At 35.2% G+C, this 16,846-nt stretch overlaps 1 protein-coding gene across 1 annotated transcript in view; it reads left to right on the top strand.

Moving 5' to 3' along the window:
• ntng1a (netrin g1a) overlaps positions 1–16,846 on the top strand; it is a 114,406-nt gene that overhangs the window by 46,235 nt on the left and 51,325 nt on the right. Inside the window, exon 3 of the mRNA XM_088927688.1 lies at positions 4,752–5,395. Coding sequence (XP_088783814.1) covers positions 4,752–5,395 — 644 coding nt within the window. The remainder of the gene's footprint in view (positions 1–4,751; positions 5,396–16,846) is intronic.

A 16,846-nucleotide genomic window follows, 5' to 3' on the forward strand; every position in this document is an offset into this window, starting at 1 on the left:
TAATTCCTGAGGTCACTGAGATGCCCTGCACTGCTGTAAAACACCTCTATACATAAGTGCCATTAAAGCACTATTGAATTTCTGCTGAACTGCCAACACCCACAATATTTCATCAGCTCACCTTAAGCCATCTCAGTTTCCAGCTTATCTAGACTATAATCATGTTCAATATCTCCAAGATAACTATGGCTGTGACAGCCCTATAGAAGTCACTATCTGAAAAGGGTCTGTAAGAACTTGTTTTGCACTTTTTCAGGATGTGGACCTGGTGAACTCCTTGGCCTAAACCAGTTTGAAATCCTAACTATAATCCTCTATGGGATTTACCCAGGTGTCTATTACTGCCTGTAATCTGTGATACAGCTTCCAATATTCACGCTGCAGTGAGGTTAAGCCCTTCTGTCTTTGTTGCTGAGTGAAAAAAAGTCCACAAGGTGTTAGCATGTGCAGGAAGAGAGATTGAAACTAGCAACAGCTTCAATCACATCCTACACCAGGGAAAAATCTTTCTTAGCAGACAAGGTCTTATTTGAGCAGAAGCAATAAGATTAACCCACACCTGACTGCCTAAGAAAAAAAAAAGGTTCCTTTTGTTCTTTTAAACTTTCAAAGAACTGGGTAATAATGCTTACAATAATACAGTGGTGTTTCTGGCAGTCTTTCCTGTTCTTACCTATCTACAGTATGTTTCCTGAAAGATAGAGTATATGTAGCAGGAAAAGCTGTTTTCTATTAAAATGATATTAGAAAATCTTTGCAAATAAATTACAAGGGTGACTTATGCATGCGACATAATTATGAAGTCAGAGATATAATATTTAAAAATGCTAGGATTTCATTACATTACATAGCATATTTGCTTATCTCTTTCCATAAATGTAACATGCTATACAGTATATATTAAAATTATTTAGAAAAATATGCTGTATTTCTAGTGTTAAAGGTTAATAATAACAATTCAAGCATTTTTCTTTTACACTTTTTGGTTGGTTTGTACTGTGTATATCAGGATCGTTACAAAAGCTTTTCATTACATTTTAGTGTTTTTCTGAAAATGAGTGGTAGCTACAGATTTGTCCAGGTCATTAAGGTTAAAATAAAAATAATGATTCGGAGTTACATAGAAATAACATTTCTGTAAATATGTTTTTTTTCTGTTTATCACGGTACCTGTGAGGAGAAAGAGAGAGCAATCCATGATCTAGGTTTCAAGTCAGAAACATCTGTCATACAAAAGGATTTGTTTGATTGGTTAGACCTATACTGTATGTCAGCCACTCCTGTCAGTGGACAGTAAATTTATATTCCCCAGCCACATCTTCTATCAGTGATCACGTAATCCTGAGGCAAAAAACTGCCAGCCTGAAAAGTCATATCTTATTCACATTTAAAACTCTGAAATATCAGCTGTAGATGGAAAGGGTTTCTTATTTTCACCATTTTAGTAAAGATTTTCTTTGTTCTTCCTTCAACTTACCATAGATCTTTATTGAATTAACTCAAGATTGTGCTCAGTATTGTAAATAAACTCTACAATTGATAGCAATAATAAATTAAGTGCATCGTCTCTTCCTGAAACTACAGATTGGGTTATTGTCGTTATTTGTGATCATTTGTATTTGTAAAGCTGTGCTAAATTAACCATCAAAAAGCCATTTTCTCCAACAAAACAAAAATTACCAAGAAATGATATTGTGCAAAGGAGGGACTGTTGTAATTTGTTATGTGATTTTAATGTTCAGCAGTTGAAATTACCTGGAACACTTTTAATGGGGATAACAACTGCTGGATTAGTGCAGTTCACTGGTTTCCTGAGGAATATTCTACTCAAATTCCTTCTACTTTTCACTTCATCAATGACACACAATATTGGATTAACCTCGGATGTTTTTGTGGAAAGACATCATTAGGTGCAATTTAATTTGACCTTTATGCTTAAATGGCTCCACCAACTCTAATATACACGGCTTCCTCTGATTTCTTGTCTGTGTAGATCAGATTAGGATTAATAGAAACAGCTTCTATAATTACAGATCTGGTCTACAGCAGTAGTGATGTCAGTTATTTTAATGTGCTCCAAACCATTAATCCCCTAACAGAGCACTCAGTGCCGTAAAATAAAACGGAACATTCCCATTGATTTTCAATGGCGATCTTCACTGCTTTTCTCAAGCCTCCGGTTTGAAATGACCAGCAAGGGTATTGATCTTCATAAGGCAGTATTTTGTTGTTAAATCAGTACCAGAGTAGGCTGTAATGAAAGGTTCTAACCTTTATGTTAGTATATATCCACTAAGGCTTCTCAGTATTAGACCGTGTAATTCTGTGCCTGCCTGAAGAAATCAATAGAGATACATTCATGTCTAGTTAAAAAGTGTGTGTATTTCAGTGGTAATTACCTGATATCATATATAACGTAATATACAACGTAAGTTTTTAAAAGAACCACTCCTCACTTTTTTCAGGACACTGAGGAAATATCTGATGTTGGCCAGAATATGTTTAAGAAAATACTGCAATCATTACTTCTGAGGATGTTTCTTAAAATTCCTTCAAAAAGTTTTGCCACAGGTACTGTACAGCATTATCCTTACAATACCTACTGTATATCACAGCTAAAATAAATGCAAAGAGACTAGTCACAACTCAACACTGTTTGAATTATTCTTCAGGTTTTGAAGGGGCGTGTGTTAAGTTGATTGATCTGGGAGAAACCTTCATTGAACTAAGGTCAAAGTTTTGATTTCGTTCTGGGACAAAAAAAGAAATATTTGTGCTATCAGTTGTTAATGTTGTTATCTGTGTTCAACGTGTGGTCAGTGGTTTATAACTATAATAAATTAGAAATGCAATTATTTTTTACTTCCTTTATTTCTAACCTGGGGCACAATACAGTCTGATGATTCAAAAATGTTGAGACCTGTTTGTAATATTGAATTATTAATCTATTTCTAATATAAACTTTGGTCATTATGAATGATTAGCTGACACCAAAGCTAAATTATGTTACTATATAAAACCAGTTTTCATATTAATTTTCAAAAGGATCTTACTTTGAAGAGCATGATATGTGTGTTTTGGGAGAGTGTACTGGAAATCCAATAAGAGAGTGCGAAGGTAACACTTATTATAATCCAAACTGTAACGTAAAAGTAAGAGGACTCCGAAAAATGCACTATTTGCAGGTGCAGTTATTCTCTAAGCCACTTTCCTGTCTTTTAAATAGACTATGGGGGATCCACAAATCAGAAGAGTAATGTGACTCACGACACAATAGATGGCTAAATGCCTTTCAGTTCTAGGCTTCATTTTCACCTTGCCTTGGAGGACAGGAAAAAGTAAAAGCTTATTATTGGAAACATTTTTTCCCTCTACCTTTCTGAATTACAGCTCAGGACTCCAATCACCTCGGCAGTGTTCCAGACAAAGCTGCTGACATCTCCTACCTAATCAAGTGGCGGATTATCTTGTCCCGATAAATTGGAGCTAGTATCTTGTGAAAAGTCTTTCCTGAAGTACTTCCCTAGCCTGAAGCTAATAGGACAGCAGATGTCTGGATCAAGCCCCAGAGATTGTAGTACATTGTGGTGTAATGATTTGTGGCAAACAGTACAAATGTTTTAAAGGGGACATTTCTAAGTGAGGACACTGTTAGACTTGATAGATTGAAGAACATCAAGGCCAGAAAGTTTATAGCACTTGTTAGCTTTTCCCTGCACTTTGTAAAGAAAACAAAAAGGTTTGTATTTCTTACACAGTGTTCTCAGAAAGCTTGTATAGAGTTGTTTGATGGCTATTCTTTTTGAACTGTATTCACAATACTAAGTCACCAGGGTCAGAGTTCATTTCAATTAGGCTTTATGTAAAATGCATAATGCCTTTTTGGAGGCCACGTAAGGTGTTCTAACATTCATAACAGAAACACAGATGTTCCTTATGTTTGTCAAAGTGCATCATAGTGTATGTTACATTTAGAGCCGTGGATCAGGGTAAGGAATAGACTTTGGAATGGGGAAAATTAGAGTTAGGATTCATCATCAAAATCTATGTCATGTCTTTTGGAAGAGTGATCATAAATGGCTATGAATGCTGCACAGAACAGATTATGTAGTCTATGAGATATTATGAAGGTTACATAAAAGACTTTCTCAAGGGAAGTCTGTCTGCGTTATATACATGTTGTAGTCAAGGATACAATTATGGAAAAATGTAGCATATTGCTTGAATAATTCATAGAGATTTTCAGCTGCAAACTACAACAGCAGATAAGCAGAAAGCAGATAAATCAAGGTTAGTAATAATAATTAGATTTAGGTAAAATTTCATTATTGAAAAATTAACCCAGACATGACCCAGGAATATGTGAAAATGTGTGTCTTCATTAAGAAGAGCAAAATCTTATGCATGTAGGTGTTCTTGTAAGTGGCTGAGTGATCTTTTGTGGACATACTGTAGCTACATAACAAAAAGATGCTAGTCTAGACGTTTATAATACTCTCTCATCTGGATTCTACTCCCTGTACATTTGGCACAACAATACTAGATACATTAAATTGTAATTGCAATTATATATCACAAATATGTCCTACAACTCTATACAATTGTATATACGGAAACACTTATAATCCTCTGCAATCCTCTTGTGAACTAAACCATACTTTTTTTCTACACAAAGCTGTAAATCTCACAGCAAGAAAGTACATAATGACCCTCTTCATTATTTGTCTTATTTCTGTCTCTTTTTATTCCAGGAAAATCCTTATATGTGCAATAATGAATGTGACGCTAGCACTGAAGAGCTGGCACACCCTCCTGAATTGATGTTTGATTTTGAAGGTCGAAACCCAACTACATTTTGGCAGTCAACATCCTGGAAGAAGTATCCAAAGCCACTGTTGGTCAACATCACTCTATCTTGGAACAAGACTATAGAGCTCACAGATGACATTGTAATAACATTTGAGTCTGGTCGCCCAGAACTCATGATCCTTGAGAAGTCACTGGACTATGGTCGATCTTGGCAGCCATATCAGTTCTATGCCACAGACTGCTTGGAAGCTTTCAAAATGGAACCCAAAACTGTCCATGATCTGACCCAAGGCACACTGTTGGACATCATTTGTACAGAAGAATATTCCAGGGGATATGTATGGAAAAATGACAAAACGGTTCGTTTTGAGATCAAAGACCGATTCGCCCTTTTTGCAGGACCTCGGCTGCACAATGTGGCTTCTCTTTATGGACAGTTGGACACGACCAAAAACTTAAGGGACTTCTTCACCATCACTGACCTCAGGATAAGACTTCTGAGACCAGCTACAGGAGCAACAGTGGTCGATGAACATAACTTGTCGAGATACTTCTACGCCATATCTGACATAAAGGTCCAAGGAAGGTAGGACATTTATGGAATATTTCTGCTTACGTTTTTTAACAATATTGTTATTTCAGTTCTTAATCTTTCTGTTGTCCAGCTTTGAGAATAATTTCAATTTTGCTAAAGATGCATTCGCTGTCCTCTAAGTCCGAGATTTTTATTTTATCTTAATTAAAAATGTTCTATTTACCTAGAATATATTTAAATGAAACAATATTAAAAATTTTTCAATAAATTATAATTGTTCTCGCCGATTAAAAAATTTAAAGATTTGTATTTACTTGGGGTATTTTGAAAGCCAGTATTACATAAGATGATGTCAGTGAAATTGAGTTATTTTGTTCACATAATAAGTTGCAGAACACAGGATATTTCTATTTGATGCAGTGGCTTCTACATATATACGGTAAGATGAGCACACTATTACCAATGTTTGTAATAGATGTAATATGTGTGAAAACAGGAATGTGAAGAAAGTAAAGGATTTTCGTGCCATAATTAACTTTCTAATGCACATGTTGTTTTATGAATTTATTTATTTTAGGAAATTGTAGAGTGGCTTCATTTAGATTGCCTTCTTATATCTACCAAGGTCCCAGATAAAGTGTTTCTCAATGTATGTTTTAAAATTGAAACATACAAGGCTGGATATGCTGTTATCAAAACAAAACAAGACTGAGCCATGTACATTTACTTTACTTTATAAACTTGTGTTTTATATTTTGTGCTTAATTCAATAATAAAGGAGCTTTTAACTGAACAGGAACTAGGAAATCTCTTATGTCAGACAGCAGCAGACAATGGACTAAATTTATGAAAGACCTAAGGTAGGGGACCTAAACATTAGGTCTTTTTCCCTTTTTGCCTTTATGCTATTCATAAGACTCATTATGGGCCTTGCTTTCAGAGGAATTTCCCTGGGCAATAAGTTCACTAGAGGTACTGCTATTAAGTTCATCTAGTTATTGTAATACATTCTTATTAGTGCAAAAACTTAATAACCCTTATGGGTGAAATTTGCCTTTTATATTGCCTTCTTTGCTAGTCAAGGAACATTTCCTTTAATGATTTATAGAACTGTACAGTAGGCAAGTTCCTTAATTAAAGTACTTCCTTTCAACTATATATCTTATTTTAATTTAGAGGCCAGCTCGTATTGCAGTGGGATATCTGATGGAAGTTACAAAAGGTAGCATTAAATGCATCAGGTCATGTCACTTGTGCTAATTAGCTGCTGATTTATGACTGTCTAAGCAGATAACAAAAAACACATTACACTGTAAGGAGCGTGGGATGAAGATAGTTCAGCTATTACATCTTGAGGAGTCATAAGTGCAAACCAGACAGAACCCATTTCTACTTTACTTTTTCACTTCTGTATTCTAAATGATCTACAAATAAGATCAACTGTGTCATTAAGCTTTGATTTTACTGGAAAATATTCTTAATGCTGCCAAGAATTTCTTTTAAAATAAGCAGCTCGCTGATTTAAAAATTGTTTGGCAAAAAGAAGTGCCAAATAAGTAAAAAAGTAAATGTATAGCTTTTGAAACTATGATGCCTAGTGCTTGTGTTGCTGCGTCTTTATTTCCTCTTTAGATGTTGAAATATTTTTTGAAAAAGTTTGTAAGGTGTTCTCAGGCAGGGTTTGGTGTTTCAAGGTAGGTTGAACAGTACTGGCGAGCAATTGTTTGGGAGTTGCAACAGGGCAGAGGGAAATGTACAAGGTGGCCTGAGAAACCTCATCTCTAGGTCGTAGGAGTGGTAGGGCTCTGAGTAATCATTATTTAGCACAGTCTTATTCTTATGATGACACTGACCCATTTAAACATCACAGACTACGTCTTAAAAGCACAACAGCAGGCATTCTTGCAAGTTAGGGCTTGTACACACCAAATGTGATGTGATTTTATAGGATGTAATGATAAATTCACAGCAGTATTTGCCATTCACACCAGAGGCAACACATACACAATGTGAAAAAAGTGCCAGCTCCTTAACAAAGTATACTATACAGTTAACTGTCATGGAAAAATAGCTTAGTGGATGGTAGAGGCTAAAAGTTACTAATTTATATCACCTACCCCATTCATTCCTAATGGAAAGAAAACTATGATAATAAAAAATAAAATATATTTTTACTTTAGAAAATCCAAAAAGCATTTGTGTTTTTAGATGATAAAACTAAGGCTGTGTGTGTATATAAGGTATAACAGGTCCTTCGAATTGAACTCCCAAATTGTGTTTTTTTAATTGTTTGTTTTTGTAAAGATTGCAACTGTGATTTGCTTACTCCTATCTTGCTTCTATGATTTCAAAAATAATGAATGCGTGTCCAAGAGAAATGATCCAGACTACGTACTGTAGATTACATTATTTTTCTTTTCAGAACACTTCCCTTTTAAATTCTGGTACTGTATGTTTAGACGATTCTACAGAATCACTGGGGTTAATCACACAAAATACCAGTGAAACCACACCATATCTACAAAATTAGAATGTAGACTCCTTTCTAATTTCCATTGCCTGGTCATTTCATTTCCTGTTAATTTTGTCAAGAAAAAAAAGATGTTCTTGAGCAAGCAAGAATAACTTGATCTATAATGACACAGATTTCAGTCACCAAGTAAAGTGAACCAAATTAGAATTCATCAAAGTTCAGTCGTGGATTAAAACAATTAGAGTTCTGCTTAATCAGAAGAAGAGTAATCTTATGATTAAACCCGTTTACAGCAGATTTGACAAAATCCACTGGGGACATATCACTGAACTAGTTAGGCGTAGGCATTTAAGACTGCAGGAAAAAGTCATCCTGACTACTGAATGTTGTATTTAAAGCCTTTGCACATTATACATAGTTGACACATAGTATACCTGGTTTTGATCTGGAAATTCTGTAATAATGAAAAAATAAGTGAATTAATCAGGACTTAAACCTGTTATACTAGGAAACCTAGGTCTCTGTTTTTTGTTTTAAAAATAATTCCTCTATTCACAAACATGTCACTCTTTGTTTAGTATAAAATAGTTTAGTACTAAATAAGACTAATAAACTAAATAAGACTTTTTTGTGTAAAATATTGAGTTTTCAAGAAATGTTGAAAGAATGATTCTTTCACATATTAAATGAATTGACTCCTTACATATAGAACTGTGTATTTATCTCAGTTTTGTACCTGAATAGGTTTTGGGGGATACATTGGAGTTAATATACTTTTACCATTATTATTAGTTTCTGGGAAAAATTGGAGATCTATTTATTAAAATACTATGGAATGGAATGCCTTCATTACTGTATCTCATACAGCTCTTTGTAGCTCTTTGTGTTTACTGTTAATACTAGGTTTTCTCTGAGTACAGTTCACCTACAGTATAATGACTAGTAAGCCATATCCATAGGTACCTTTGAGAGCATGGCCAAAGAAATCACATAAAAATGACCCTGGATTGAGAGCTTCCTCCGTCTTCTTATCTACATGACTACCACATGCGTGGTTCCCGAGGAACATTTACTTAATTCACCAGAACTATTACAGTGTTATCCATCTGCTTAACGGTCTTTCCAATTTACCAAAGTAATATACAACATAGAGAAAGGGAGTTGATGTTGTGTTCTGTTTCATAGTAGTTTGCTTAACGTATTAAAATAACCTTTAGATGACCAGTAGGATTCAGTTGAGAATTTGGACTTTAGAAACCTTTAGATTATTTTCATAAGTGTGGTTTTCTAACATTGTCAATTCACTTCCTCTTGCACTTGAAATATAAGCTTCTTAACCTGAAATAATATTCTGCAGGGCACTGCAAGAGCAATTTCCCATGAGGGGAAATCCTGCATAATTCTGTGGAATTCTATGGCCTTTTCTGGTATAGAGTGAAATCCATGAAATCTTCAATAGTACTTACAGTAGTGTAAGAATAAAATGCTACAGCAACTCTTTTAATGTTGCTGCCCAAGCTTCTATTATTTTCACAACAAAACTATATTCATTATTTATGCTAATTATGTTATGTTTAATTATGCATGGCAATGGCTCCAAGGAAAATGGAGGTGAAGATGGATCCACTGCATTAAAAATATAAATGAAGGACTTATTTATGTAATAATAGTAAATAATATATAAAACAGGTTGATTAAAATGCATTCAACGCTTCTTTCTATGTCCCACTTCATCAGCATGCTGGGAGAGCTGGAAAAGGTAGCAGGATGCATGTGCTTTTCCTAATTACTGTGTGAATCTGGAGGTTTTTTTTTTCTGGTCTGATCAATACCAAGTAATTAAAGCAGGAATGAGCTGGCTTTAAAAAGGATATGTTGATTGCAACAACAGACTCTTCAAACATGCAGATGCCTTCCAGACACTTCTCTGAATTATGTATGGAAACATACTAGCAGCTTGTAATGATGCATTTCAAAATTCAATTAGAGGATATAAGTACAGTGAAATTCTTCCAATTTTGTATTTTGATTGCTTAAGGTAAAACATACGGGGTGCCATTTATTTCTGATGAGCAATACATATATAATCAAGGTACTGACTATAAATAGTAAATAAACCCAAAACAAACATTAGATGAAAAGGAAATGTGAGAAAACTTTGAGGTCACTGCAGTGCAGACTATGCTGTGTCATTCAATTAATCTTCCTTCATCACACTTTTATATTGTAACTAAGGGTGTATATAGAAATATTATTCTTAGTGCATAAGCTGTTCTCTTGACTTGACTCCAGTGTTATGCAGAATCTTATCTGTGTTAATTAGTATGCTGATCTTACAACAGACTTCCTTTAATGTATTTTGCAGAGTATATGGGTGTTATGGTAAGATCACAGTCCATAACCTAAGGTTCATTTGGACTTATGAACTCTGACTGAGGTTGAAACTATGGCAAAGACAACCAAATGCAACCAATGTTTCTTGTTTGTGTAAGAATTTTAAGTAGATCAACTTAGTAGACAAAGAACTTATAAAATACTGTATTGTTTTTGAGCAAATATATAGTTTAGCTAAAAATATACTGTGATCTGCAGGGTTTGTAAGAATTTGTTTAATTTTGAGCATTTTTACTCAAGTTTAGATTAATCTGGTCACAAAGTTGGATGGTCTTTAAATTACAAATTACCTTAGGCATGCACAGCTGGCTTCCCAGTTGATATCTTAGTTTACTGTTCATCAAATACTGCTGAAAAGGTGAATTGGAAAAACAGCTATTTTCACTAATTTTCCATACTGCCTCTGGGAATCCAATTCAATTTTCCACCAAAAATTTAGCTGCAAAAAAGTATTCAGTGAAAAATTCAGACTCAGGGTGGATCAGTAATTCACTTGTGTGGCTGAATTGATTATGGTACTTTCAGTTTCAGTTCCTTCCCTGCTCCATTAAAATTTAACTGTAAGGCATTACTGAGTAACTCTATCTCCCCACCTGAGTCCTATCTCCTGTAGACCTATCTCAAAAACACCACATTTTAAAATGTGGCTCACTGGGAGACCCGTCTTCATTAACTTTGCTTATATGTGAACTGAAATGTGCAACATTTCAAAGAGATCTTTAAAAAAATATTTACAATGTTATATGATTTGAACTGACTTTAATGTGGGTAATTTATCTTATCACCTTTACCAATGTGAAAATTCTAGTGGGAGCTGGCTTGTATGACCTAAAAAAAAACAATGTTTCTTTTTCTAAAATGTTCAGTTTATTCTGACTTTTCAATTTTGGATATTGAAGTATGCATCATGCTTTAGTTTATTTTGCCACTTTTTGGATAAAAATGAGATTTTAGAATTAACATAAATAATAAATACACAATAATGTATATGCAGCTGTAAAGTAATTTAATAGATATTTATTTATAAAATACAATTATAAATGTACTGTATATACTGAATATTTGACTGTCTTTATTTACTGTAGTAGGAGTTTATTACAGTACATAAAATTTGATTTCTCCTTTTCATGCCACATTAAGGTAGAGAACATTTATTGACATAGCTACATTTTTGCCTAGTTTATTGAAAGAAAACAACTGAAATTAATATTTTAAGTGAATAAAATAGATCTCTCAGCAAAGTATTGCTTTCTATTAGGCTTGCAATGATTTTGTGCACAAACCATTTAAAAAAAGCATTATTATCGAACACTGTAATACAATTCTAATTTACTGTATTATACCACAAGAAAAGCTTTGTTCTCTAGATTTCTAGCTTTTTGTCTCTTGCTTGGTAATGTTATAGTACAGTATTCCAATACACAGAAAGTTAAATAAATTCTTTCTTATTATGACCTTGTTTCTACATAATGGTTTTTGACCTACTAAATATTCCCCTGTTGTTCATCCAAATGCTTAATTTTTCTCAATAACAATTAAGAATGGTATTTTTCTTCACTTTTAACAATTTATTTTAAAGACATCTGTTTTACTTATTGATCGGTGATAAGATGATTAATTGTTCAATTAGAATTCCCCCTTGAATGTGCTTAATAGCCTAAGCAGTCAATCTGAATCTGCTGGGGTTGTAATGGGGCCCAGGAATGCAGGACAGTTAATCTATTTGTGCTAATTCAACAAGCTTTTTTCTGCCTTAAATAAGTCATTGCACACATCTTCACATCTCAGTCTGATTGCATGCCGACATTATGCTTGGTTTATTCATTTCAGAAAGACAGTACTGCTAAGTCATGAACTCACAAGTTTGATCTGAAACTGAGGATCACAGTTATTGTGGTTAAACCTCAAAAATGTTATCATTGTTGTTATTGCTAGGTTATTTCTCTTACAATGGGGCTGTGCTCTTAATGGTACAGTTGGGAGCAATGGTATCCCATCATTGTACCATGCTACACTGAGCCTGTTACGCCCAAGATCCTCCATATAAGTCATTTCATAATCAAGAGTGTGGCTTTCTGGCACTAGCTGATGAATTTCTAGGAGAGCCCTAGACATCAATATTTCCATGGATGGTTCCCCCACCAACTACAGCAGAAGCTAAGAGCCATCAGCCCACTCTTCAGTGGCAAGACATCAGTAGCTGACACAGTCCCAATTGAAATCTACAAGATCAGGGAATTGCTCATCCTAAAACAGAGAGTGATGTTAGTACTCTTGATCATGAAAAAAAAAATGTCAGAATTCTCCGGAAATGCCTAGAGTCTTATTTAGGCATTGCTTAGACCAAGATTTGCTTCCAGAGAGCCAGTGTGGCTTCAGAAAAGGCCATGGAATAACTGTGTTTGTTGCTAGATAGCTCCAAGAGAAATGTCAAGAATAGAATGCCAATGTCTACATCACCTTTCTTTAAAATCTAAATAAGGTCTTTAACACCATGAGCAGTGAAACCTTCTGGGAGATAATAAAGAAGTTCAGCTGCCTTAAAAAAATTGTCTTCATTGTCCAACAATTCCACACTCCCTGCTTACATGTCTCCTGGATGGAAGATATTCTATCATGTCCCCAGGCTCCAGTGTGAGTCTCCAACTCTTTTTAGCATGATGTTCTTAGCAATGCTGACTGTAATCAGTGTAATCCATAATGATATCCCTGATATTGAAATCAAGTATAATACTGATGGCAAACAGTTCAAACTAAGTTGACCTCAAAGCAAACCCAAAGTCAAAATACACAATCTTCTCTTCTTGATGACTGTGCTCTAAATATAGCATTGTAGCCAGACATGCAACAAGGTTTGAATTTCTTCACCTCCGGCTGTTCTAACTTGGACCAATTAATCAGTACAAAGAAAAACAAGGTGATGTACAAGCCAACTCCATGATAGTATTAGCATGAGCCTATTGAGAACTCTCCATGGTAGACAAATTTGCTTACTTTAGGCGTACATTCTCTAGAAGTGCTAATACCAACAATGAGGTACCTCAATTAGAGACTGGACAGATCATCCACCTTTGCATATATTGCAGCCCCAGCAATGACATTCTGATAACTACAGATAGGCGTCTTTGCTCACAAAATTAAAATGGCAGGCTGTTTTCCTGTGTGTCAGGAAATTTATCTAAACTTTAAAGTAATATAATGATTCCAGAGACTTTTTTCTAATTGATGAATGACTAATTTAAACAAACATATTGATGGCATTACAAATTATCGTTTCCAATTACTTTCTTTTTCTGCGTTGGTAATTAATATTAATGTTTGGATGTACAAATCTTTCCATCTTTCATGATCATCAACAGTAATCATAGTGGGTAGTTGCGTCAGCATGCGTACCCTGCAAAGGAACAGGTAAAGGGTTTATTCCATGCTGAAAACAAAAGAAAGGAAACACAACGTTTCGGTTGTGGAGCCTTCTTCAGGTGTGAGGAAGACAGTGTAGATGGCAAAGATTAAATAGCACAGGAGAACAAAAGCTGGAAAAGTGGAGGAGGGAGAGGGGAGAGGCATGAGAGGCCACGCAGGAAGGGTGGAGAAAGGTGTCAAAACCTGCATGAGAATAGAGAAGAATACATGAAAATAAGTCTCTCATCAAGAGAAGGGGGAAGGTGTGAACCTAGTTTCAGGATGAGTTTCGTTTCTGTTGTCTGTTGTCTTCCTGCTGGAGTTCAGAAACCCTTCTTTGAGATCTAAGACAGAGAGATCAGTGTGATCATGGCTGTCTGAGGTGAAATGAGAAACAATGGGCTTGGAGAAATCTTTAATCTTCACAGCCCTAATATGTTCTCTGGAGCAGTCTCCTTGTCTCTTCCAGTTTCCTAAACGTAGATAGCTGGGCATTTTTTGCAAGAGATACAGTAAATGAGGTTGCTGGACGTACAGGATGTCATCTGGGTGATCCGGAATTGACCTGAGGGGCCCTGGATGGTTGTTAGATATGTATTTGCAGGTAATGCAGAGAGTTCTATTGCAGGGGAAGGTGCCTGGTGGGGATGATTGCCGAGTGCAGTCAAGGGAGCTGTGAACCAGAAGTTTACGTAGATTAGGTGGTCGGTGATAAGAGATGATTGGGCGGTCGGAAAAAAGGGTACCGATGGAGGAATCGTCCTGTAAAATGAAGTAGTTGTTAATGATGGTCCTGGGGATAGAAAGTGTGTAGGGTTGGTAGGGAAGCACAAAGGGAATGCGATTGTGAGACCAGGAGTTCATGATCGAGTTTATGATCTGAGGGCTGCTTTTGGCCCTGGTTAGGGCCCTATAGATAACCTGGTTGGGGTATCCTCTGTTGATGAAAAAGGAGTGCATTTTGAGTGTTTGGTTCTGGAAATCCATGTCGTCACTGCAGAGTCGATGTAGCCTGAGGAACTGTGAAAAGGGGAGAGAGTTTTAGTTCATGTTCTGTTTACCTTCTATTTACTTAACCTGAGAATTTAAAGAATACAAAAATATTGCTTTAGTGATTGATACACAGGGTTTTATTTGCACAAATAGTTACTATTTACTACTATCTAGTAACTAGTTTCTACTAGTTCTAATTAGTTACTATAATTACATTTTATGTGGTAGGTAACATTAGTATAATTAGTGGGAATTTGAGGACCATGTTAAAATACAAATTTGACTACATTTAATTATACTGTATATCCACATGATTCTGGTATCTAATTAATCACTGTGCCATCTTCTCTATAAACAGATTTTATTTAAAAAATGTATTACTTTAACTTCTGGGAAAATAATTTATTACAAAAGTACACTGCTGAGAACACGTTCAAGGAATCTCTTGGCCAAAACATCTGTGCTATTTTAGTTCTTGCTTTGCTGTTTTAGATGTTGCTGTGCTTTTACTTTCTGTATTAATGCAGTGTCAACTTCAGAAATAATTTAAGTCACAAAAATGTGGTGCAAAAGCAAAGAATCTTTTTTGAGTCAATCCTTGACATAAATTATGAATATAACCTGTAGATTGCCTATTGTAGATTATTATAATATTTTCTCAGTTGTCTATAGAAACCTAGGTTAAGGTAGAGTTAACATAAACTAGGTTAGGCTAATCTACACCCTGTTTAAATTAGGTAATTTTCAGAAGGAATACTCACAAGCTCATTTTAAACTAACTTTACATGACTAAATACTGTATGTTTGTTGTAGGAAGGCATTAGAACATTTTATACTGTGGTTTTAGGATGATGTTGATGACCTGGTTTGATATCTTCTGTGTTCTCAGTTGTTCCAGCACTCGGTCTGAAATAACAATCTCTTGTACTTCAAAGGGTGTATTAAAAGATTTTAGGATTCAGGATTCAGGTAGTTGTTGAAAAAGAACTTCAATAGAGGATTTACTTGCTTCCCAGCAATACTTTGGACAGCCTGCTGTAAGGATTTATATTTTCCCTTTGTGATTGATAGTTTTCAACCAGTCAATCTACTTTCCTACTGATATCACAAATCTTTGGAAGACCTTATTTCCGTTCCATCTGCATCCAGATTTGAAACACTGACCTTGACTTCTCTTTGACTTTAGCACACTGGTTTCATTGACTGCCCATGATGCTGACTTGACTTTGATCTCCCTATACATATTTCCACTATTTGGTTCTTTACTCTCCTGTGTGAACTTCCTATAACCTCTAATTAATTTCTAACTGGCATACAGCTGGTCTTTTTTTAGATCTCCCAGAACTCCAGGCTGCAGGGTTAACTACACTTGTTTGTATTTGCTAATGTTTGCATATAGATTACTTGTTTTTTATGTGAAAAACTGCAAAATACTCAGATTTATACAACAAATCTTTCAGTTGTTCAGTGGAATTCTAATAATGATGAAAGGAACTGACCAATAAAGAGGTAATGGTTATGAGTACTTCGGTTTTAACTCGCCAGGGTGGGGACATGATAGGGTTGGGCAAGAATCAGTGCCGTCACATCTCCCTGCCCCCTCACATATGAGCTATGAGCCAAAGAGGATTGTTGCAGTGGCGATGTTGAGGTGGAGGGAGAGGATCATGTAGCCGCAGTGTTCAGCCAGTGAGCTTTTATGTGATGGTAAGCGGAATGAGACGTTAGAATTTAAACAGAATTTTAGTTCTGTTCAGCTGTACCATTGAAGGAATAAACATTATTTTAGCCATTGGCTCCCTTAGTGGAAACTAACGTTTAGAATTCCCTTCTTTGACATTTTCCTCAAGCAACACATGGAACCGTTAATACTAAACATTTTATTTATTTTATTTATTTTTGCTAATAATTTAGGAACCTTCCAAGAAAAGCAGCATCTTGCATTTTTTACTTCAGTCTGTACCAAATGTATTGCTAAGATAAAAAACTATAGAAGACCTATATTAATAATATTATCACAAAGTTATATAGACAGATAAAAAGCTGTATCTAGGCAGAGAGATGTAGATACATGGTGCCAATGTCTACAGAACTACTAAGTACTGAAGAAAAGCATCTTTATCTTTATTGCAAGTACTAACTGGATATTCCTTAAACTGAATTCTCCTCAAGCACTGCACCTGTGCACTATGAAGCAAAAATCCCATTCTTGTTCTTTGGCAGCACTGTTGTACAGTATC

Source organism: Atractosteus spatula, chromosome 11, assembly GCF_055471065.1.
Source record: "Atractosteus spatula isolate fAtrSpa1 chromosome 11, fAtrSpa1.hap1, whole genome shotgun sequence".
Classification (NCBI taxonomy): domain Eukaryota; kingdom Metazoa; phylum Chordata; class Actinopteri; order Semionotiformes; family Lepisosteidae; genus Atractosteus; species Atractosteus spatula.